Here is a 25,581-nt window from a genome sequence, read left to right on the forward strand (position 1 = left end):
ATATATATATATATTAAACATGGTTGTTTATAAAAACTTTACATTTCTAGATTCAAATTTTAATAATTTAAGCATTAAAGAAAAAAAGGCTTTTTTGAAACACTTTAGTCACTTTTTTTTTCTTTTAGTAAAGTATCAATTGCAAAATATGTTCTTTTTATTTACATATCTAACAGGTCAGGGATCAATGCCCAGATCTTTGCAATGAGTCACATTGATAACTCCCAGCCTTAAGTGAGACTGCATAAGATCCTTTTGAAAGGCTTGCTGCCCTTTAACAGAGCCCTCACCTGTTTATTCAGCGTAGATGTGAGCTGTAGTAAAGTTTAATCCTAATCCAACTGCATCTTGTTTTGAGTGAGTGATTACAGTAGCCTGGCTGTGATATTCCCCAGCGCTTTAGCCAACACATGGCTGTATACCAGAGAAGAGCTACAATGTTACTGCCACTGAACCTGCAGAGGAAGCAAACAATGAGATAACATAACATATTTTTATAAAAAAATGTTTCTTCCTGCATCTGTTCAGCGGGGGCGTTTTTAACAAAAAGATAATTTTTTAAAACGGAGGAAGTGAGGGAAGGTAATGAACGACGGGTGACTCCTACAGGTGAGCACGTTTTCAGTCATTCCGCCAGATTTAAACATAAAATTGAAAGATAATGTGACTAATGTATTATCACTTTTAAAAATATAATGAAATTTACAGAATGCATTTAAAATATATTTATCTTTATCTTTACATTGCTCTTACATTACACACATCCTTACATCTTGTGCACACTGGTTAGAAATTTCATTCAGCAGCTGTTTTATGAGTTTGAAGGAAAAAAGTAGAGAAATGTGCTACTTAGTATGTAGATATTTTGTTACTGAACCATTCCCAGGTTGCACAATACAAGGTCACAATTATCTCATACTCACTCACATTGTTTGTGACAGGGAAAGCAGCAAAGGGTCATGGGATGTGGCATGGGAAAACCCAGAATACAGCAGAACAAATGTGACAGAGGTATTTCATTTTTACACAACTTGAAATAAATCCTCTTTTCACTGCAACACTTCCATGTCTTTTTTTTTTTTTGTCATTTTCAGTGAGCATCTCCGTTCCAGGTAACTTAATTAGGCTTCAGCAAAACCTTTACAGCTAAAATCCATGCTTAGGCCTGTTAATGTGTGTTTAACTGCTGTAATCTGAACCTATTTTTTATTATTTTTTTTGCATTCTGGAAAGCCGCCACAGGTAAATCATTTTCTATCTAGAATGATATTTACTACTTTCTGTAATGTTTTAGTACTCCAGCTCAAAGTGTTCCTTGGGATTAGGAAAGAAAACACTTCATTATGATTGACGAGAACATTTTCAAGCCCGAGAGCTTAGATTTCTCAAACAACTAGTTGGAAATTAACATCCTCACGGCTTAGTTTCTGTGAAACCCGGCCATTTCATCAGATTTATGCTTTTTCCACTTTTGGTTTCGTAGCGATTAGAGCTGCACTTTTGATCCAGCGCTGGTATCGACAGTATGTTGCTCGGCTGGAAATGAGACGCAGGTGCACGTGGAACATATTCCAGTCTATTGAATACGCAGGGGAGCAAGATCAAATAAAGGTAAGGTCAAAATGTTGCACAGACAATAGTCTATTGGTCTCAAATGTCTGATATTTTATTATATTTATTATATTAATTTTATGTATACAGCATAGTGTAAAATATTTTACCCTCAAACTTTTTCCCACTTTGTCACTGTGCAACCTTGAATTTAAATGTTGAAATTTCATCTGATAAAGCAACTCAAAGATGGGTATAATTGTGTTTTGGAAGAAGAACGATACATGTTTTTCAAACCAGTTTTCAAAATAACAATCTGAAAAGTGTGGCTTGTACTTGTAATTCGCTCATTTACTTTAAAACCTCTGAAAAAATGCAGTGCTCCCAGTTATCTTTAGAAGTCACACAGTTTACACTCGTGTGACTTCTAAAGATAAGTGATAACGAAGCTTCAAACATCCCATATAGCTATATAGAAAATGGACAGTGTATATTACAACTGCAAAACTACCAAGATATGATGGTCCGCCTTAGGTGACAGGCTGGGCAAGGAGAGCATGAACTGAAGAAGCAGCCAATAAGTCCATGGTAACTCTAGAAGGTTAAATGATCCACAGCTTAGGTTGGAGAATATATAATTTGAGCACTCCACAAATTGTTTATGGTAAAAAGAATGGCAATGTTGAAAGAAGGCTATAAAATGTAACATTTGTGCCACAAACCATGTAGGTGACATAGATATGAAGAAGGTACTCTGGTCAGACAGGATCAAAATCAAACGGTTTTCACAAATTGCAAAATTCATCTATCCATTATCTACACCTGCAGGATTGTGTGTGTGTGTGTGTGTGTGTGTGTGTGTGTGTGTGTGTGTGTGTGTGTGTGTGCGCGCGCCCTGAACAGGCCACCACCAGTCCATCACATGGCGACACAGAGACACACAGGAACAGCCATGCATGCACACCATCACACCTAAGGGCAATTTATAGCGAGCAGTTACCCTTACAGTCATGTTTTTGGACCAAATTTACATAAAACCAGAATAAAGTTCACTGACGTATGTGGTATGAGTCATCTTGTAGGGCACAGTAGATATCCCCCAGATGTGAAGGGTCACTTTTAAACAGCACAACAGAGATTTATTTTATATAAACCGACGGTGACACAGAACTACTATAACGTTATTGAAGTATTTCATGTTGTCTTTGTTGCAGCAAGATGAACAGATTTATGATCTTTGTTATGGTGATTGCATATTGGCATGTTCGGCTTATACACTATCTCACAAAGGTGAATACACCCCTAACATTTATGTAAATATCTCGTTATATCTTTTCATAGGACAACACTGAAGATATGACAATTTGATACACAATTTGATACAGTGTGGTCAGTGTAAAGCTTTTGTTACACTGTAATTTTGCTGCCCCCTCAAAATAACTCAACACATGGCCATTAATGTCTATAGCGCTGGCAACAAAAGCCAAGGGGTTTGAACTTGTGGCCTCACTAATAACTAATAAACTATGAAGGTTTTCTTTTTAATGTTCAGAACTGGTTCATTTTTCAAGCTATTTGAAAACCCCTAATTTAAAAAAATCTTACATTTGTTATTTATAACAGTTTTAAACAGGATGCTCAGCCTTGATAATCAAAATGTAATTCGGGAATGTGTTTTATGAGTAACCATTAAAGCACTCCTGGGGGCCCCCTGCTGGTTCGGGTCCAGAGCAGCAGCTTTGTTCACTTATTAATTGGGTCAGCTGTGAACATGTAAATAAACATTTCTGTACCCCTTCAGAACAAAACATTAAGAAGTGCATTTTTCTGTTTCCATTATGTAACATATGTACCGGAGCCAAGTTGATGCTATTGTGTATCACTGGTTGCTTTTGCATTAACTGTTGAGCACAAACATTCTGTTATCATTCAATGGCTTCTGTTATTTGGTCGATCACTCAATATCTAAAAAGTGCACACTACAATCAGCCAAAGGTGTACTTTATGTTTTGCACTGTCTCTTTTGCAGTAAACTCTTGGTTTTAATATGTTGCTCATTGAAACAAAGCTTTCTTATCTAAAATGTGTTTTCTTCTTACAGCTATACAATTTTTTCGGCTTCCTGATGGACCACTTCACCCCAACCAGCAGTGAAAGTAAGAGAACAATTCTCAGCTATGAACCCATTAACTCTTCTGTGCTACATCTTTTTTTTATCATCAGTCTGCTAAAGTCAACAATCTGCTCCTTCTGTTTCTGATTTAGACTGGCTGTCATTTTTTTCTACTTGATGCTCTAACTCCTTTTGACTTCCTTCCTCTCTTTATCGAAGGAAACCTTATATCTCACATCTTTCGGGAGAATGAGATCTGCCATGATGCAGACTGGGAAAGATATTTTTGCTACAAAGACATAGAGGTACCTGCCAGCTACAGCGGCCCTCACCTCACCATCCCCATGACATTCTGTGGGTTGTCAAAGCTAATGGAGGCTTTTAAGCACAAACAAGTGGGTGCACTGGTCCATGAAGAACTCAAGATAGTAGATAACAAATGCCCGCATGAGAAAAGAAGATCAAAGCAGTTGTCGGCAATGTTTTCTTGATTTATTTACACATGCTTTCCTCCCAGTAGCAGCTCCACGCTCGCTATGTCCTACAGATTCTTGGAGAAACTTGGAGACTTCTACGAATCCTTCCAAACATCAATCATGTCTCTGTCTGCCACACAAAGGAGATTACAATATGTGGTACACAGAAGCAGGCCTTTTTTTATATTCTATGAATATTTCATCATATATTCACATTTTTACTGCTTATGCAACGTTTGGTATTTTGCATGATTTGTCGTTCTCAGGGGATTTGCACGGACAGCTAGAAGATCTGCTATTGATATTCTATAAGGTATTTAATCATAATGCAGGTCCTCGTGTCTTCAGTCAAGATGCCCATTTTACTGACTTTTTTAAATGTGTCTAGAATGGTTTACCATCGTGTGAAAAACCCTACATCTTCAATGGAGACTTTGTGGATCGTGGCAAGAATTCGTTAGAAATTATGCTCATCCTGTTCGGGTTCCTGCTTGTTTACCCCAATGATGTGCATCTGAACAGAGGGAACCATGAAGATCACATTGTTAACCTGAGGTAAAATCTTTGCTTCATGCTCCCAGCATCCGTCTGCATTTATTCTAATTCCCTTTTAAACACCAACGTAAACAAGCAGCATTATAAAGACCAAGGAACAAAAATTGACCACTCAGATGCAAAGTTGTGAAGACATTTAGAGCCTGGTTGGGTTATAAAGCAATATCCTTAGTTTTGACTTTCTCAAAAAGAAGTGTTAAACCTCTAATACAAAAATGGAAAGAGTATGGCACAATAGAAAACCTTCCGAGATATGTCCATCCACCTATGCCCGAAGGCTGACTGAGTAGTGCATTAATCAAAAAAGTAGACATGAACCCTACAGAGGTCCATAGCTCAGGTGGGAAAACGTGCAAAAGGATAAATTTTAGTTCCGTCCGTCTGTCTTCTTCCGCTTATCCGGGGTCGGGTCGCGATGGTAGCAGCTTCAGTAGGGAGGCCCCTTAGTTATTCACCACAAATATGTTTCTTATGGAATAGTGGCAAGCAGACAGTCATGGCTGAAAAAAGGCAGATTTGAGGTGTGGGGCTGACTTCAGACTTTTCTTCGTAAAAACTATTAGAAATCATGTATAATTTTACCCTGGTGCATCTCAGTAATCCAGGTCGCAAAAAAACCCAAAATAACACAAAAAACAGCAGGTCTTCCGCACGGGTTCATTGTTAAAATGTTTCATCTCTTCTCCAAGAGACTTCTTCAGTATAAGGAGTTACCGATGTATAATGTTTCTTCTCCATGAAGCCCAGCTGACTGGCCTACTCCTCATTCATAGTGAGGACACTGGACAGCCCCCCACCCCCTTCCTGCTAAAACTGACATGAACTTGAATTAAAAAAGCTAATTTTAAAGATCTCTGATTGTTCCCTTTAAATGTTTTAAATAAATGTGTTTCATAGAATATAACATTAACCTCATGTTGGTTAAACTTGTGTGGTATTATTCATGTGTTCTCTTTAGATATGGCTTTACTAAAGAGGTCTTGGGAAAATACAGGGTGAGTATGAAAGTTAATATGACCAGTAGTTGCATGATGTTATGTAATTACAACGCTATTACAAAGTGTTTTGACTCGACTTTCAGGTGCACGGCAAGAAGATTTTAAAGCTGCTCCAGAAGATCTTCAGCTGGCTTCCTCTGGCCACAGTGATCAACCATAAGGTCCTAGTTGTACACGGAGGGATCTCCGACTCAACAGACCTCGACATGGTCACCAGGATGGACAGACACAGAGTAAGAGAGGCCTTCAGCTTTAGTTCCGATTAGTGTGTTTTACAGAGCAAATCTAGAAAAGCTAAACCTGTTGACCTTGTGAATGCACAGTATGTGTCAGTCCTACGGCCTCCTAAAATGTCCCGTCAAACACTCAATGGCGACAAGACGGTGATCGGCAAAAACGAAAACGCGTCAGGACCGGCAGAAGGCCGTCGTCGGGTACGCTCCTTGACCAACACCTCTGCCCTGATTCAAAAGAACAACATCCCACGTCGCTCCCTCCACAACCTGCCCATCACCGGCAACCAGCCGAACTGCTCGGTGGAGGACGAGCTGAAGAAGAGGCGCAGGCTGGCTGGGTTTGATCAGTCCTACCGAGAGATGAAGACACCAGACTCTGATTCGGACCCAGAGTTTGGAGAGCCCATGGAAACACATGGCCATGAGTGGAAACAAGTAAGTGATGGTAGACGTTGCTTTGTGGTCTCTACATGGCGCGAAGCAGTTCTCTCACACCAAGTAAAAGATTAACTGATCGTCAAAAGGATTAAAGCGGCCTAGTCACGTACTACATCAGTAGCTAACACTGGTTGCATGCAAAGACTAAATTATTCCCCACTGTTGGTTTATTATATTTTAATCCTGTTTTTACACCTTGTTTTGGCTCCGTTTGTCAGTAAACAAAGCACTTTTGTGCATATTTATCACAACAAGACCATGTGACCGAAAGTATGATATTGCACATGCACAAAGAGTCAACAAGGAGAAGCAATGGAGCCAAGCGAGTCAGCAGTGTCCAGAGGTTAAGTAACTAAGTAACTGTGCAATTACCACAGTTTTCCTATTGTTAAATTTTAAAAATTTTGGGCTAGCCAAGCTTTAATGTATTCCAGACCTTCCAATTGGGACAACAGGAATATTTTAGACTGTTACACTCTCACCCGGGAAGACAAAAGGGGTTGGGCTCTTGAGTGAAGGACCATGTCTTGCCTTTGACTCCCTACATCAAACTTTTTCGTCAAATGACTGAATTAGGTAAACGTCATTGTGACACTAAACTCAACCGGACCCTGTAGACCCTGTCACATTAGTCTAAGGCAATGCGGGACAGCCTACTGGCTCTTACAATCGCTGCTGCAATTGTCGCCATCTTGCTCTCTGATACTATTGTTGGCAGACCGCAACGTTTGTCACAACCGGTGCAAACTTCATTTCAGGCTCAAAAAGGACAAGTAAACACTGTCAGCACGAGCAGTTGGCATATATTGTTTTATTTGAAGATGAATATATGTTTTTTGGGGTATTTTTGTATGACCATAGTATGTGGTTAGGCCTCTTTAAACTTTGATTTGACAGTTTTTGTTTTTGTAGCGTAAGGCTTAAGATTAATTGCTATAGAAATGTTTTGTAGTTCCAACTACATATGATCATTAAGCAAAACTGGGCTTTCAAACGCTCTGCACCTTATCTCAGATGTGAGATACACTCACGGACTGATAATAAAAATACCAACGTGTTACCATATGGTTGTGTTTCCCACATTTTGAAACAAAAATGAAAGACATGATGTGGTTGCTTTTATTTGAAACAGAAAAAACACAATTATTCATGACTGCTAAGATATCATCACTTATCAGTTAAAACAATGTTATCTCTAACATTAGATTATTATTTTGTAGTATTTTACAACTGCCTATTGTGACGAATACTATACTTCTCCATTGCGCCCTGCTTCAGAGTAAAACGAGGAGGCTGACAAGCTGGTAGCTGGTTACTTAGTCAGGGTATCTGCTCAGACGCCCAGCCTGCAGCTACTTAACAGAAATACAGGTTGTAGCTTGCCAACTCTAGCTTTAAACAGCGCCACCTTGACAAGAGTGACAAATCACTATTTGCGACATGGAATGTTTCGCAACTTCCAATAGGCTCACCACCTATGGGAGGGGCCAAAGGGGTTGGGTGCATTGTGAAATGGGTGGCAGTCGAGAGCAGGGACCTTGGCGTTCCAATCCTCGGGTGCAGAAGCTGGCTCTTGGGATGTGGAATGTCACCTCTCTGGTGGGGAAGGAACCTGAGCTAGTGCGCAAAGGTTGAGAGAGATAGTTGGATTCACCTCAACGCATGGCTCTTGCTCTGGAACCAGTCTCCTTGAAAGGGGCTGGACATTCTTCCACTCTGGAGTTGCCCATGGTGAGAGGCGCCGAGCTGGAGTGGGCGAGAGGGTGGCCTCCCTCCGCATACATGCGGGGTGGGGGGGTCAGGTTCTGACTGTTGTTTGTGCTTATGCACCAAACAGCAATTTGGATTACCCACCCTTTTTGGAGTCCTTGGAGGAGGTACTGGAGAGTGCCCCTCCTGGGAACTCCCTCGTTTTGCTGGGGGACTTCAACGCTTACGTGGGCAATAACAGTGGGACCTGGAGGGGCATGGTTGGGAGGAACCAACCACCTGTTGTAGGACTTCTGTGCTCATCATGGAATGTCCATAAGGGTGTCCATATGTGCTCTTGGCACCAGGACACCCTAGGACGTAGTCCAATGATAGACTTTGTCATTGTTTCATCTGTTTCATCTGTTTCATGTCTTGGACACTCGGGTGAAGAGAGGGGCGGAGCTCTCCACTGACCACTACCTGGTGATGAGCTGGCTCCGATGGTGGGGGAGGAAGCTGGTCACACCTGGCAGGCCCAAACGTACTGTGAGGGTTTGCTGGGAACATCTGGTGGAGTCCCTGTGAGACAGAGCTTTAACTCCAACCTTCGGGAGAGCTTTGAACAGGCGGGGGACATTAAGTCTAAGTGGACCATGTTCTGGGCCTCTATTGTTGAGGCGGCTAGTCGGAGCTGTGGACGCAAGGTTGCAAGTGCATGTCGTGGCAGCAACCCTCAAACACGCTGGTGGATACCAGCGGTGAGGGAAGCTGTCAAGCTGAAGAAGGAGTCCTATTGGGCTTTATTGGCCTGTGGGACTCCGGAAGCAGCTGATGTGTACCTGCAGTCCAAGCGGCAGGCGGCTCGGCTGGTCACCGAGGCAAAAACTCGGGCGTGGGAAGAGTTCGGAGAGGCCATGGAGAAAGACTTCCGTACGGCTTCGAAGCGATTCTGGTCCACTATCCGGCGTCTCAGGAGGGGGAAGCAGTGCAGTACCAACACTGTTTATAGTGGGGGTAGTGTGCTGCTGACCTCGACTTGGGACTTTGTATGTTGGTGGGCAGAATACTTCGAAGACCTCCTTAATCCCACCAACACGTCTTCCATTGAGGAAGCAGAGCATGAGGACTCTCGGTCGGGTTCTCCCTTCTCTGGTGCTGAGGTTGCCGAGGTTGTTAAAAGGCTCCTCGGTGGCAAGGCCTCGGGGGTGGATGAGATTCGCCCTGAGTACCTTAAGGCTCTGGATGTTGTGGGGCTGTGTTGGTTAACGCAGCTCTGCAGCATTGCGTGGACATCGGGGGCAGTTCCCCTGGATTGGCAGACTGGGGTGGTGGTCCCCCTATTTAAAAAGGGGGACCGGACGGTGTGTTCCAACTATAGTGGAATCACACTCTTAAGCCTCCCTGGTAAGTTCTCTTCCAGGGTGCTGGAAAGGAGGGTCCGTCGGATAGTTGAATCTCGGATTCAGGAAGAGCAGTGTGGTTTTCGTCCTGGCCGTGGAACACTGGACCAGCTCTATACCCTCAGCAGGATCCTGGAGGGGACATAGGAGTTTGCCCAACCAGTCTACATGTGCTTTGTAGATCTGGAGAAGGCATTCAACTGTGTCCCTCGGGGGGTCCTGTGGGGTTACTCTGGGAGTATGGATTTTTATAAGGGCTGTTAGGTCTCTGTATGACCAGTGTCAGAGTCTGGTCCGCATTGCCAGCAGTAAGTCGGACTCATTTCCGGTGAGAGTTGGACTCCACCAAGGTTGCACTTTGTCACCGATTCTGTTCATAACTTCTATGGACAGAATTTCTAGGCGCAGCCAAGGTGTTGAAGGGATCCGTTTTGGGAGCCTTGGGATTGCGTCTTTGCTATTCACGGATGAGGTGGTCCTATTGGCTTTATCAGGGCGTGAAGCCAATAGGCTGCAAACCGCTCTCATTAGAGCAGTTTGCAGCCGAGTGTGAAGCGGCCGGGATGAGAATCTGTGTCTCCAAATCCAAGACCATGGTCTTGAGCCGGAAAAGGGTAGAGTGCCTTCTCCAAATTGGGGAGAATGTGCTATCACTAGTGGAGGAGTCTGTCTGCTCGCAGTCTGCTCATGCGCTCTTTGTTATCTGAGATCCCCAGCCAGGGAAAAATCGGGCCGAGCCCACTCATCTAACTGGTCTAGATTTAGCGCGGTCCGGTTGTGTCTGGCACGCTCCAGTTCAGTTTGCGATCCATTTACACTCGAAAGTTATCTCAGTTACCGAGCTCAGACTGGTCTCGGCACGGTTAAAAAAGGGTAAGTGTAAACGGGGTATAAGTATCTTGGGGTCTTGTTCACGAATGAGGGGAAGATGGAGCGGATGATCGACAGGCGGATTGGTGCAGCGTCTGCTGTGAAGCGGGCGCTGTACCGGTCCGTTGTGGTAAAGAGAGAGCTGAGCCAAAAGGCAAATCTCTCGATTTACCGGTCGATCTACGTTCCTACCCTCATCTATGGTCATGAGCTTTGGGTCATGACCGAAAGAACGAGATCCCGGATACAAGCGGCCGAAATTAGTTTTCTCCGTAGTGTGCATGGGCTCTCCCTTAGAGATAGGGTGAGGAGCTCAGTCATCCGGGGAAGAGCCAGTTGAGGTGGCTCGGGCATCTGGTTAGGATGCCTCCTGGCATCCTTACCAGATGCCCGGTAGTCAGGCTCCCTGGTGAGGTGTTCCGGGCACGTCCCACTGGGAGGAGACCCAGGACACGCTGGAGGGACTATGTTTCTCGGCTGGCCTGGGAACGCCTTGGGATTCCCCTAGAGGGGCTGGCCCAAGTGACTGGGGAGAGGGACGCCTGGGCCTCCCTTCTGAAGCTGCTACCACCGCGACCCAACCCCGGATAAGCGGAAGACAATGGATGGATGGATGGATGGAATGTTTCCCAACTTTACTTTCTGGTAACTAAAGGAAATATAAAGCTTATTCCAGGGTGTAGCAACATGCAGGGGGAGGGGTGGCTAAGTTATTTGTATGCTCAATATAGTAGGTGAAAGTCCTGTAAATCTGGTACTTTCTCTAAGGTCTAAAGTAAAATTATTAGCCTCCTTAATCTTTTACAATCTTCTTTATAAAGACCTGTGGTGTTTACCCTCACTTCAGCACTCAGGAGCAACCCAAACTCAATGTCAGAGGTTTAAACAGGGCAAATCGGTTTCAAAACGCAGAGTAATGTTGTTCTCATCATGTGCCCGTGTATATTTTAGCCATTTAAATTAACATTTGCACCAATAAATTGGGTGGTGTCCCAATTTATTGCTTACTAGAGCTTTTGTATGTTTGATTCTACTGAAAATATGGTGATTTTGTGCTATTTTAATTGCTTATATTAGTAAAGAGACAGGTTTTAAAAGGTGTCCTAATTTTTCATTTCTACATAAATGTATGAATGTCATAACAAGAAATGCATCTGCTCAGATAGTGGACCTTCTATGGAGCGATCCAATGCCACAAAATGGCTGCATTGCCAACGAGGTGCGAGGTGGAGGCTGCTACTGGGGACCGGATGTAACTGAGGAGGTGCTAGGAAGGCACAACCTCCAGCTCCTCATCCGCTCCCACGAGTGCAAACAGGACGGCTATGAGTTCTGCCACGATCGCAGGGTGAGCACCAAAAGACACACAAAGACAAAAAAAGTCTTGCAAGGGGGAAAAAAAGTGTTAATATTGATTATCTTTTCTCTAATGTTACAAGCAGGTGCTGACCATATTTTCCGCCTCCAATTATTATGAGGTGGGCAGTAACCGAGGGGCATACATCAGAATGGGCCCCGATCTGGTCCCTCACTTCATTCAGTACCAAGCCAGCAGCACATGCAGGGAGCTGACTCTGAGACAAAGGTGCATAGTTTGAACTTTGCAAAGAAATTATTAGTCAGAGAACGGCAGTCAGGCTCATGGCGGTCAAATTTAGAACTGATCTGAACACAGATTAAAGCTGAAAATACATTTATAGGTAAATGACAGAATTGTATATAGTTAAAAAGAGATACGCCTGCGTTTTATCCCATTATCTAGCAAAATTACTTGCTAAAATAGCGTAATAGTGAAAGAGGTTCATTTAAAATCCTGAGTCTGATTATAAATAAAATAAAATATCAGATTAACTGACAATCCTCTTGATTGACAACAAGGCATAAACCATTTATCCATGGATTTATGTTTTAACATATATATATATATATATATTATATATCTATATATAGTATATTATATATATATATATATGTATATACTATATATATGTATCTATATTATATATATATATTATTATGATATATATATATATATGTCTTATATATTATTATTATTAATATATTATATATTATATGTAATATATAGATATATATATATCTATATTATATATTAGATATAATATATATATATATATATATATATCTTATATAATTATATATTTTTGTTTTTTTGCTTCATACTGTTAAGCCTTTCTTTGGTCTAAACACAGCGCTACCTGAAGCAACTGGGTCATGAGTTTAACTTTTGCTAAAATATATGTTCTGCCGACAGTTATTTCAAAAGACCCAATTGCTTTTGCGCCTATTTCAATTTGAGGTTTAAAGTGGTGTGTTATTTTAATGAAGTTAATATGAATTTTATTTAACTGCTGTTTTACGATGAAACAGGTTTGTAGAATCAAGCAAAAAACCCAAAGGAAACTATTAGATATGAAAACAGAGGTTTTAAAAAGTGATAAAAAGAAATGTCTTTGTATTTTAAGTTGACCCTTTTATTCTTATTTATAAGCTGAAAATGTATTTTGAAAGCTTGTTTTTTTTCCACCAGTGTCGGCTGGACTGAGAGGTCAGCCCTGCGAGCTCTAAGGCAACAACTGTTTGTTCACAAGTCGGACCTCATCGGAGCCTTCCAGGAGTTTGACCCCAACAACACGGGTACAGGAACCACAGAACGCCTCTCGACATCTATTCATGTAAAAGCGGCTCAGTAAAGTAACTTTTCTGTACCTCTGATCCCAGGGGTGATCTCGCTACGCCACTGGGCGACGGCTACAGAGAGAGTGCTGAAGCTGGGTCTGCCGTGGAGGGTGCTGCGCCCGCAGCTCGTCAGCAGGGCCCAGCATGGTATGGTGAACTACCAGCAGTGGATAAGAGAGCTCTCTATTCCTGAGCCCAAACCAGAGGTGTGTGTGTGTGTTTTTTTTAACCCGCTGCATACTCTGTTCTAAATGTGTGACCATAATGATTATTTGACACATATGAAAATTGTTACAAACTCCTTGGCAGGTGTCAGATACCAGCATCCTGGAGACAATGTACAAGAACCACTCTAACCTGGAAACCATCTTCCGTATTATAGACACCGATCACTCAGGTAAGTAAAACACAGAATCTGTGGAGCGGCGGAAGTGCTCCAACATAGGAAGTAAATACCAAATATAAGATAGATTAAACATATGAAATGTTTTGCATTTGTGAGTTTACTGAATACATAATTAAATGTTAAAGTTAATAAAAATTGGAGGGTAAATAAAATCACCTTTAACTAAATATTCCATGCTTTTTGTGCTGCAGCGTACTATAAAATATTATAGACCACACCAATCCAACAAATTATATCCATCCATTTTCTAACACGGCTATCCCTTTTTTGGGGTCGCGAGGGGTAACAAATTATATATTATATTATATTATATTATATTATATTATATTATATTATATTATATTATATTATGTTATGTCAGTTAAGCTTCTTAAATATTGATCTGGTCAGGTCAGTAGTAGAAGGAGTTGTTAATCAGTGTCGGCTCTTTTGGTGTAAATGAAATTAACAACAGGGGCACTAAAGACAAACACAAAAACACAGGGATGGTTTAATGGTTTTGGAATAGTCTGACGAGCATGGAGATCTCAGGAGACGGGCCGTTACTCTAGGAGAGCTGGACAGGGCTGCCGGAGGTCCTTAACCCATCAGCAGGACCGGTACCTGCTCCGTTGTTCAAGGAGGAACAGGACGAGTACTGCCAGAGCTCTACAAAGTGACCTCCAGTGAACCACAAAAGTGAAGGTCTCTGCTCAAATCTGTAAAAATAGACTTCATGAGGATAACCTGGGGATCTGCCTTCCTCTAGTAGGCTCTGTGCTCACTGCCCGGTGCCGTGGAGCTTGACTGGCTCCTTGTTCTTTCACAGGTGAGAGCAGGTTCACCCTGAGCTCTTGGGACAGACCTGAAAAGGTCTGGAGAAACTGCGGTGAACATCATGCTGCTCGCTGAACATTGCTCAGCAAGATGGGTTTGGTGGTGGATCAGTGTTGGTCTGGGCAGGCATATCCGTGAAGGGATGCACAGACATGTACAGGATAAATAATGGCAGCCTGCTTGCCATTAGGTATCAGGATGAAATCCATAGGCCAGTTATTAGACTCTTTACTGGTGCAGAGGGTCCTGGGTCCCTCCTGGTGGATCATAATGCCTGGCCAAGAATATGCAGGCAGTTCATGGAGGATGAAGGAACTGACCCCATTGACTGGGCTCCACACTCTCTGGACCTAAATCCAACAGAACCTCCCTGGGACATCATGCTGAGGTCCATCTGACACCTCAGACTGTGCAGCAGCTCAGTGATGCTCAGGAGATACCCCAGTACACCATCCGTCTTCTCACAAGATGATGCAAATTTTAAATAATTTAACATTTAATTTATTTACTGAATTGTGCCACGATTTAAATATCATCCCTTCGGAACAAAAACCATGAAATAATTGACCACTAAAATTTACATTTGAACTTGTAGTTTATTTAAAATGGAATTAAAGTAAACGTTTAATCTAGTTTTACACATGTAAATAAAAATAGTGTATATTTAACAGCAGTACAATCACACTTTATTTTTTTGTAACATACTACTTTTTGCCTTCAATAGTCGTGATCTGGGATTTTCTTATAGGTCTGATCTCTTTTGAGGAGTTCCGTCAGACTTGGAAACTGCTGAGCTCTCATCTGAAAATGGAAATCAGCGACAAAGCCATCGCGGACCTGGCCCAGAGCATGGACTTCAACAAGGACGGCAGCATCGATATCAATGAGTTCATGGAGGCCTTTCGCCTTGTGGACCTCTCCTCACATGGCTGACGAACTGGAGTTGGAATAGAAGCAGTAGTAGGTTACATATTCCTTCTTGAAAACTGCCAAACCCAGTCAGAGGACCAGACTAAGCACGTCGCCTATTTAGCTGTTTTTTTTTTTTTTTTTAAATGTGCTGTACGAATAAAATCTGACTTTTGACAGTCTTGTTCTGGCTAGATCACCTGGATCCATATTTTCGGAACTGACTGTATTGTGTGGATAGGTTATCATTTTTATTCATCCAGATGTAACGCAGGTGTTTTCTAGCTACTGCAGTTGTATCATGATTTTCTACCAAAATTTTGTACTTAAAGATGACATATTTAGTTGGTGAAAGGAAATAAAAATACATTCTGTTCAACCGTTGTATATGGGTGACGATGCTTGATGCCCATTATCATTTAATACAGATGACCTGGCCTCCAGCTGGTCCAAACGCAAGTACTTTCTTCGAGCTTTTAGCAAATTTGATTAGTAACCCATAACTCCTTGCTTCCACAGAGAGAAATAAAACATAACACAGTCTATTTCTTTAAACCATTTTTCAAAATGGGAAAGAGAAAAGAACATGCCGTACTACTGATGCAGGTGAATACAGACAAGAAAATAGCTGCTCATGTAAAGGTAACCATATATAGTAACAAAAAAAAGAAGAAGAAAAAAGAGGATGAGGAAAAGCACATCTGACCAGTTATCAAGCTTAATGGAGGATCTGTGATGCAACGGGCTTGTTTCTCCCTCCAAATAACCTGGGACACTTTTTAGGGTGCGTGAGATCACTTAACTCTTTCATATATCAGGGAGGTTTAAATAAATATCTGTCTTCTCTTGCAAAAACTGTGAAAATGAATCACCGGTGGGTTTAAGTGAAAGAACTTACCAGAACAAATGATATGACCAAATAAACTCAGACCAAGTTAACCTTCCGTGGGCATCTTAGTATCGCTGGCCATAGGAAGGACCCAAGGCTTTTATGTTACCTTATGGGTATCGAACACACTTTTCCCCATGTCCAAGAATTTCAGGATTAATAAATTGTAGACTTAAGGAAGTTATATGCTATTTTATACACGCCAAGCAGATCCTAGCCAGATTTTTTTTCCTTTCTGGTATATATACCCAACATGCGACACATTCAGGACTCTGGCCCCCACGGACTAGAACTGAGCACTTCTGCTCTATTGGAATATCAAACCTCCTGTATACAAGGTATTTCCAATGAAAATTCATCTTAAAAAAATATCAACTTATTCCTTTCTCATATATAGTGATTTTCATTGGCACAACCTGTTCTTATTGTCATTTTGTCTGTGGAGGTGTTATGAATACGTTTATGTAACCATTTATATATATATATATTTTCCTATTAAAGCCAAAGTTTTTTTTTTTAATATGTATTTGTTGCTTCTACACATCTGACAAGATGTTTACCTCTACTGGTGCTCTGGATACTACTATAGTCGCTTGGGATGTGGGTGACCCTGTTGCACGAGGGGATGTAATCGGTTTGAAGCCGCCTAATAAGTTCAACTGCCAATCAGCCTTTTCATTTGAGTAGGGGATGCAAATCCAGGACATAAATCCTATTATCTGAAGCCCTGCTTTGATGAGATGTAGGAAAGTCCTAATCTAAAAAGGTAAACAAGAAATGGACCCTATTATTACAATAAATAAGCAAATCAAAAGCAGCAAACAGACAAGAAAGCAGCCTAGAAATGCTACCCCCCCACCACCAAAATAAATTAAAAAACAGCTTCTAATCCACAAACATATACAAGAATATATAGTTTAATTCAAAGAAAATTTATTATCATTCTACTAGGATAAAAGGAAAGAAATACAAAGATGTATTTACATTCGGTTTTTTTTTTTTTTTTTTTTTTATCGTGGCACACACTCCTGCAGCTTGTTTACTTTCCAGGCACATTTATAGCCCCATATCAATAATCTGATTTAACATGAGGGCAGCCAGCTTTGATTAGACCGTGTTGAGTCTACTTTAAGCTGTCTAACTCAGTCCAGACAGTAGAGAATAACCACTCATCCAAACCTTCAAAAAATAAGACATTCGTTTATCCCTCTCAGGTGAAATTTGATCCTTTTCAGGCCGATAGGTCTGAACACATGTTGAGGTTGGAGGGATGTGTCCTCAGCTCAAGATGCCCCCCCTCATGTGGCCGCCATCGTTTAGTCCATGTTCAATGAGTTTGATGTCTTCCAGATCATCTTTGATGACGCTGATCAGGTGACTTAAACCTTCTTGTTGTTGCTTTAAGTGCTGAAAGCAAAAAAACAGCGTTTCAGTTACAAAATATATATATTCTAGTGTTTTCTGCTGGTATTAGCAGTCAAAAGGAATGAGAGTCATAGATTTAGAAATGTGGTAATAAAAATAGTGAATCCTACTTGTTTGATTTCTCTGAGGAGGTCTGCATCGACGTTGTAGCGCTCTTCTGATCTCACTGCTCCAAAGTGGTTCTGCATTCGAATTTGGGACATCAGTTCATTCAATCGACCCTGGATAAAAAAAAAAAAAAAAAAAACACAGACACTGAATGAAAACCGTGTGTCTGAATTACAACAGAGGTTCGATTCATAAGAGCTAGAGAGAGTAATGCACCACTTACGATTCACTGATGTATTCAAATTGTAAAAAAAGGCTTTTTTATATACTAATACCTGAAAATACTATAATATCCAGGTTCAAATCAACAGTAGCCTATTTTATGTTCATTTTATGTTTACTCGCTCTGTGAAAGAAATGAAAAATGGCCTCTTAGAGGACAGGCTGATCCAGTTTATGTACAAACTTGCCTTGAACTGTGTGGGTGCATTGAGTTCTGACTGAATGGTGTCCAGCTGCACCCTGAGATGCTCCTCGTCCACTTGGATAGCGTAGCCGCTTTTTCTCTGAATCTCCTGCTTTATCAGGACCTTTCAAAATAAAAAAATAAATAAAACAAAAGCAATGATTAATATGGCAGGATTACTGAAGAGGAATTTACAGGGCAGGGAGAGATGCGGACGGCGCCAGCACATTCGAACTTGATTAAGTATACACATGGTACTCGGTAGCGATTTGCTATTCGTGGAAGAAAAAGAACAGGGATCAGTATATCCTGCCTGAACACAGAACATGCGGAGTAGGGAGGGATGCCGTTTAAAAGCTGGCTTTGTGTAAATCACAGCTCTATATTATGGTTTATGGGTGAACTGAAACTCTGAATGGGTATTTGGAGTGAATTCAGACTCTACCTGCAGGACCCTGTGAGAGAGATCCATCAGTTTCCTCTTGTATTGAGCGATCTTGGCTACAGTCGTTGCCTGGTTTTTCTGCAGCTCACTGACATCATTGGAGATTATCTGTAAGCAGACGAAGGGGGTAAATGAAGACAGGATGACGAACAACGAGTAGGCTCACTCTTAAGAGTCAAGATTATTTTCATTTGAAGTCCTGAATAAGAAAGTTTTTCTAAAATCCTTTTCCTCCTGATTTGTAACAATGTCAGATGAAAACAAGTTGTTGGCAGTGAGCGTTGACTGGACATCTGTGCACCGTCCTTGACAACAACAGATATCTGCCTCTGAATTCCTTTTCTGATAACCAGGTGGCCCCGTGTTCATTTCTTACCTTTTCTTTCCCCTAACAATGGCTGAATCTAGAGACAATAGCAGAAGATATTCTTACTCACATCCACCCTGGTCTGGTGCTGTTTGGTCATCTGCTCCTGGATCTGCAATCTGCGGAGCAGCTCCTTAAAACCAACCATGGGTACTGGGATTAACCTGGAGGAAAACAAGGAAACAAATTAGCCCTAGGTGGGAATGTTGTGCACCGGTTTGTGTGTTTTTCTGTTTACTGTGATTATAAAGGGTGTGCTGGCTCCAACTATGGGATGTGAAAGCCAAACTAGACAGATATGTTGATTTATACACACAAAAACAACATTTGAGGATCTAGAAAGATTTATGAGCTGTTTGGATAGAAGCAAGAAACAAGTAAAAAAAAAAAACACATTCCAGCTTACTTCTCTGGGTCAGGGTTGTCCACTTTGGCTTGTTCCCAAATGATGGGATCCACTCCTGGGGAGATAACGCCGTCAGCTGATGTCAACAGCAAAATTACAAAGCTACTGCGAAGCACATTTACCTGCTGGAGCGTTTTGCAGCAGCTGCTTCAGCTGTGCCGGGGACAGCTCTGTGCGTGTGACCGACATGACCACTCCGATCTGGGCGAGCTGAGCCTTAATGTTAGCCTGCTCCAGAAAGCCGAAGAGGGTGGAAGCAGGGATCCTCTTGGAGGTGCCATTGGGGGAACGTTCCACGACATAAACGATCACCTCTGTCCTGGACAACAGATGAAGAGGAACTTATTCAGGATTCGTGCCCGTTGGGTATGAAGGAGGAACCTGTGTTTGAAAGTAAAGTTACAGAAACTTACTGATCATTGGGCAGAGCTTTAACACCCTCTACGTTGACGGTCAGAGTTTGGTTGCTTCCCAGAACCTTGTGCAGCGACTCAACGAGCTGCTGCTGCTGAGCACGTACGTCAGGTTCCTTTTTATTCAGAATCAACACCACTAAACCATCTTCATCCTTGCTTACTGGGACACAGCTATAGCCCACAGCCTGCAACAAGAACATATAGATGGAAAACAGGGTTTCTACGCATTTTTCATGTCAACATTGCATACCCTTTCCCGCTTAGAGTTTATAGTCATCTTTAGTATAGTTCCAAAGTAGAAATGCAGAAGTTTTGAAATAATAGAAGATATTTCTACAGAGCTCAGAGTTTAAATATGGAATCTGCAAAACACCAGCATCAGAAGGATGGACAGCTGGCCAAACACAACTGGGTGGACAGGCAACTAGATTGTTGGGTGGATGGACTAGAATGGATGTGTGCATGAATGGCTGGATGGATGGATGGATGGATGGATGCAGGAATGCTTGGATGAATGGATGTTTGGATGGATGGATGCAGAAACAGATGCTTGGATGGACGAATGCAGGAATGGATGGATGCAGGAATGGATGGATGCTAAGATGGATGGATGGATGCTAGGATGGATGGATGGATGTAGGAATGGATGGATGCAGGAATAGATAGTAAGATGAATGGATGCAGGAATGGATGGATGTTAGGATGGATGGATGCAGGAATGGATGGATGCAGGAATGGATGCCAGGATGGATGGATGCAGGAATGCTTGGATGCAGGAATGCTTGGATGAATGGATGTTTGGATGGATGGATGCAGAAACGGATGGATGCAGAAACGGATGCTTGGATGGACGGATGCTAGGATGGATGGACCAATACGGTTGGATCCATAGAACAGAAAAAGCTGGATGGTTGGGTGAGGGATGAATGAATAACATTTTATAAACAATTGAACAAGGGGAGGAAAAGCCTGAAAATGGAGGTATGTTTCACACTTTTTTTCCATATATATCTAGACCTGGAAAATACTTTTAAATAATCCAAATTTAAGTATGTTTAATATCAAAATTAAAGAGTGACAGCTGAATGAATCAACTTTCCCCACTTTACCTTGAACCTGCAGAAAGGGTTCTCCTGAGTGAACTCCACTGATGGGTTGTTGTTAGCATAGTAGCCCTTCCCCGTTCCCCAGTAGGCCTGCAACTGGTTCCACTTAGCAAGTATGGAGTCCCGTTCATCTCCTAACAGGGTGGGGGCTGACAGAGCGGTGACCTGCTGGTAAAGCTGGGTGGGCTGAGCCTGACCCTGCTGCTGTGTCAGCTGGCCAAACAGGCCTCCTGCTCACAGACGAGCAGCAGAAAGGGGAAATAAACAGATAGTCATGGTGAGATTTATACCCTAACCATGTTTTAAATCAGGGTTAAATAAATAAAAGATTAAGATGAATCCTATCCATGTTCTACAAAAGAAGCAAACGTTTAAAAAGAAGTATGCTAAAGGTGCATTTTAAAAGCACAGCCATCATTCTCCATACTTTTGCATGTCAAAAAATAAATTCCTGACCTTGTTGTTGCTGTGTGGGCTGGATATTAAAACATCCAAACCCACCAAGGCTGGTTGTTCCTAATCCAGTTCCAAAGCCTGTTGCTCCAGTAGTGGTACCAGCTCCAAGCCCGGATGAGAACCCAAACGCTTTGTTCTGCGTGTTACCAAACAGGCCTCCTGAGAACAAATTTAAATAATTATGACCTGGAAGAAAACCACCTATTAGGTCTAGAGTACTTGGAAATTGCAGTATAATGCCAGCTTTGCAGAAGTTAGGATACGGTCCCATGTTCTGGGAGATAAAGGGTGACATCTAGTGGTGGGTTAGCGTCAATCATCTGCCCTCTGATTATACACTTAATTATTTAATAGGAGCCAGGAACGAGTGATGATGGACGGGACAGTCCTCTCCTATATCATGGGTGGGAGAATATGGAGACAGGAATCTTAACATGATCACCCAGAGTCCTGTGCCTGTATTCACAAAGATTCTCACAGTCCTCTCAGACAGCTCCTATCTGAGCCTAAAAGAAATCCTACCTAGGAGCCTTATAGTGATTCAGATAGTTGCTGAGAGCGACTCTGAGTAAGGAGACGGCAGAAACTGTTATCTTAGTGGGGAGGTGTGGTTGACCTGTTGCTAGGTGTGACGCTGTCTTTTAAAAGATGTGATTGGTTGATATTAAAGGGGAAAAAAACAAAAACAAATGTGCTCCTGGTGATCAAACGAGAGAAATTAGTCGCATGATGATAAAAACTAGCAAGATTTATTGACTGCCACACAGAATCAAAATGTTTTGAACCACTTTATTGAACTCCTAATCTGGATGTGCTTTTACTACCTTTGTCTATTTCATATAAATGTGCACTCACCTGTCAGCATTTTACTGAGATTACCTGCATGTATAAAATGGTTGTATTTGGCAAAACGACCAACATGAAACGGAGAAGAAAAAGATAAAAAGTAAATAACAAAATGAACAGCAGTGCATCTGTCTCGTCATCTCTGGGAGGTGACCGGTCTTTGGATCACGGAGCAAACAGGCGGTCTTTGAATCGTATTGCTGCAGATCAATGCGCTTTTTTCTCTCTGCGTCTTGGTGCTTTACGCACCAGCCTGGAAACTGACGCGCTGCGTGCAGCAATCAAAAGCGAGGATGGCATAACACAAGCAAACCTCTAGATGACCATTTGGCCTACTGACATCATCATGCGACAGAAAATACTTTCTCACCTCTTTTATATATTCTTTGTAAATGTTTCCACTTTTCATTCATCATTATCCAAAAATTTTTTGGTAGAGCCGCTTAAACTAATTAATTACCCCCTGTAAAGATGATAAAGTTTCTCTTATCTACGTATTAATAATTGTATGATTGTTAAAAAAGTTTATGTGCTTATTTCCTCCACCGTTTAGATGGTGGATCAGCCAATCAGCTCTCTCTGTTTCCACCATCATCCCTGCTTAAGACTCCCATAATTCTAATAAATTCTAATATTTCTCCTAAAATGACTTCACTAAGAGCTACTTTTACTCTTAGGAATCTTTGTGAATATGGGCACTGGTGTCTAAAACCCCCACGGCTGAGAATCAGCAGCGACAACACTGACCAACTAAGCAAGTATTGATAATGACTGAGCAACATATTTTTTTTTTTTAAATGTCCAAATTTCTATTTGGAAAATGTGTTACTGACCTGTTGTGTTTGACGACGCAAAGTTGAAAGTGGATCCTGGTGCAGCAGCGGTTGTAGTTGTCCCGAAGCCACCGAACGCACCTGCAGATCAATGAGAATGACGACAAGTTTGATGAAAGAAATTACAGAAAGGAGATGAAACGACAGTAAGAGGATAAAAAAAACAGCAGAAAACAATCGTGACAAAGCTTCTAAAACGATTGGAGAAGAATTTGACAAATGATTCCCATCTATTTTTTCTCTCTACAACACACATACTCTCATTGGCATCAACAGGGATACGTAAATAACTCAAGACTTTTCATGCAAATGCAATGATTTAGAATCACCAAGTGGGATGGAAAAAGAAAGAAAAGAAAAACACAGCACCACGTTGAGGTGGAAAAACTAAACAACGATGCATGATTTACAGGCACAAAGTGAACTGAATCCCAAAGATCCTCTACCTGTGCTAGCCAGGCTATTACCAAAATTGAAAACAGAGCCAGTTGTGGTTGCTGTACCAAAGCCACCTACACTGAAGCTGATTGCTGCTGGGTTTGCATTTACACCAAACCCCCCAAAACTAAACCCACCAGCTGTGGTGCCTCCAGCTCCAAGCCCCCCAAATCCTGCAGCCAAAGCAGGCAAGGCAGCGGAAAAAGGAGAGAGTAACACGGGAGGTAAACGACAATGCCAGTGCTCAAAACGACAAGTACTATTAACACCCGCCGTGTGCCTATAAAGAGGGTGATCTAGAGAAACGGTACACGTGATACGAGCTTTAGATAGAATATCTGTCTTACCAGTGTTGGAGGCGCCAAAACTAAATCCTGTGGCCGGTGCAGCTGTGGTTGTGGCCGCACCAAAAGCAGGAGCTGTCAGAGCTGCAAAGGTCAAACAGGCCGATGCTTAAAACGATGCACAGATGCGAATGCAAAACAGTGAGACAAAGATGAATTCATTCATACTAGTGTTCTGTCAGAACTACAAACAGATGGCTGCAGTGACCGTGTGACAAGCTGGTGACTGGCCTGACTGAACTAACGTGAACTACAGTGCTCAGTTTGCAAAAAGTATTCACACCATGGGAACTTTAAAAAAAAACAAAACACACACACACACTGAAAAGCATTGCCAAATCAAGGCATCGAAACTGATAGACCAAGCAGCCAAAAGCCCTGTGGTGGCTTTGGGGGAGCTGTAGAGATCCAGATTTCAGGTAGGAGAAGCTATCAAAAGCACAGCTTTGTTTTGAAATCCATAAATCTGGTCTTTATGGAAGAGTGGGGGGAAAAAAAACCATTAGAACACCCGCTTGGATCAACGTCTTATGTTGAATGGGCTTCCTTTACCAGGGACAGGGAAGATGTGCAAAGTTAATGCAAGGATGCCGTCAAACAGGAGGAAAACCTGTTAAGAGACTAGAAAAGGCTTAAGAAGAAATGCATTTAAGATCGTGTTCGTAAAGTGACTAAATACATATATAACATATTTTTTTAAAGTTCCAAGGGGTGTGCATACTTTAGCGGGACACTGTGTGTGACAAGCCGGCGGACGGCCTGGCTGATCTAAAAAAATGATCTGCAACCAATCAGGTGTGGTTCTGAGTGAGGAGAAGATCTTCTAGGAACAGATTTCAGGAGCTGTGAGGGCTTACTGCCAAACCCTGAAGAGGCGGTGGTGGCGGTCGCTGTGGGGTTAAACCCAAACGTCGTCGAAGCGGTGGTTTTGGCACCAAATTGACCAAATGAAAACCCGGATGTTCCTTCAGGAGAACGCATAGTTAGAGTTAAGCACTTTCTAGCTTCATCTCACAAAAAACAAACAAACAAACAAACCAAATAAAAACAACAATAACAACACCCCGTGTTGAAAGGACAACATATTTAGTACGTGGCTAATCAAAGCGGAGGCGTATGGAAACCTAATTAAGCAGTAATAGTTATTACATGTCTGACTACACATTACACTTCTCCCAACTCTGCAGGTAAAAGCTACAAAGCAACCCCGTGTGCGTTTATCGCTAGCTTGCACTGCTAGAGAGCCGAGGCTTAGCGGCATGTTCGCCGGGACGTTCAGTTTAGATGTACGACTTGTAAACTCAGTTCACAGCCGGACCCACGCGTGTAAGCACACGCGCCACATAATTTATGTTCCGTGGAAAACTCAAAACCTGAGCAAAGGTCGCTCGTACCTGCGGCTGTGTTAGTCCCGGCACCGCCAAAACTGAACGCCATGTTGACGACTGTCACCGGAAGTGCTCTTCTTCGACTTTTTTCAGTCGGTGACTACTCTGCAAAGTGGCACCATACCGCCCCCTGGAGTTCAGAAAGCAGATTCATCTTCTTCTTCTTCTCCTTGAGATTTTTACGGCAGCTTGCATCCATTATTGTTGCACTACTGCCATCTATTGGATCCTAATATCCTCAAATTCTGGACTTTTTTTTTTTTTTTGGAATGACCATGACCTGGATGACTGAGAATCTTCACCAGCATATCCTCAAATTCTCATAAAGATCCCAGTATTTTTTTTAAACGAAAAATCTTCTTTTTCCCCCTCAATACTATTTAACTGATTAACCACATTCTCAAATTTCAATTCCCTATTAAAACCTTATTCCGTTTTTAATAATCTTCTTTGATTTACATATTTTCTACAATTAATAAATGCATGTTCCATTGTTTCTACTGTATCACACCAACTACAAAAACCAGTAAGATGTTTCCCCATCTTAAAAA

General features: G+C 41.9%; 2 protein-coding genes across 6 annotated transcripts; one reads left to right on the forward strand and one right to left on the reverse strand.

The window, feature by feature from the left end:
* Positions 1-314: 314 nt before the first annotated feature.
* On the forward strand, positions 315-15,288 carry LOC105938126 (serine/threonine-protein phosphatase with EF-hands 2). Its single transcript, XM_012879759.3, has 19 exons — positions 315-609; positions 942-1,011; positions 1,095-1,112; positions 1,234-1,242; positions 1,484-1,611; positions 3,653-3,707; positions 3,884-4,059; positions 4,185-4,299; positions 4,407-4,453; positions 4,529-4,695; positions 5,654-5,690; positions 5,777-5,926; positions 6,017-6,364; positions 11,492-11,677; positions 11,772-11,914; positions 12,878-12,984; positions 13,069-13,232; positions 13,336-13,423; positions 14,997-15,288. The coding sequence occupies exons 2-19, from the start codon at positions 960-962 to the stop codon at positions 15,179-15,181; spliced, it is 2,175 nt and encodes a 724-aa protein (XP_012735213.3). The 5' UTR covers positions 315-609; positions 942-959; the 3' UTR covers positions 15,182-15,288.
* A 1,748-nt stretch (positions 15,289-17,036) lies between these two features.
* nup54 (nucleoporin 54) lies at positions 17,037-25,173 on the reverse strand. Of its 5 annotated transcripts, none has more exons than XM_036140324.1 (15): positions 25,037-25,146; positions 24,500-24,607; positions 23,646-23,726; positions 23,436-23,471; positions 22,861-22,941; positions 21,182-21,340; positions 20,729-20,955; positions 19,617-19,804; positions 19,326-19,522; positions 19,204-19,258; positions 18,868-18,961; positions 18,431-18,538; positions 17,990-18,109; positions 17,582-17,692; positions 17,037-17,453 (listed from the first exon to the last, which is right to left on the reverse strand). In XM_036140324.1, the coding sequence occupies exons 1-15, from the start codon at positions 25,077-25,079 to the stop codon at positions 17,325-17,327; spliced, it is 1,737 nt and encodes a 578-aa protein (XP_035996217.1). In that variant the 5' UTR covers positions 25,080-25,146; the 3' UTR covers positions 17,037-17,324. The 5 variants fall into 5 exon arrangements, with proteins under 5 accessions (XP_035996217.1, XP_035996216.1, XP_035996218.1 ...); XM_036140323.1 differs by having other exon boundaries at positions 23,307-23,471; XM_036140325.1 differs by lacking the exon at positions 24,500-24,607 and having other exon boundaries at positions 25,037-25,173.
* Between the last annotated feature and the right edge of the window lie 408 nt (positions 25,174-25,581).

This window comes from Fundulus heteroclitus, chromosome 8, assembly GCF_011125445.2.
Source record: "Fundulus heteroclitus isolate FHET01 chromosome 8, MU-UCD_Fhet_4.1, whole genome shotgun sequence".
In the NCBI taxonomy this organism is placed as follows: Eukaryota; Metazoa; Chordata; class Actinopteri; order Cyprinodontiformes; family Fundulidae; genus Fundulus; species Fundulus heteroclitus.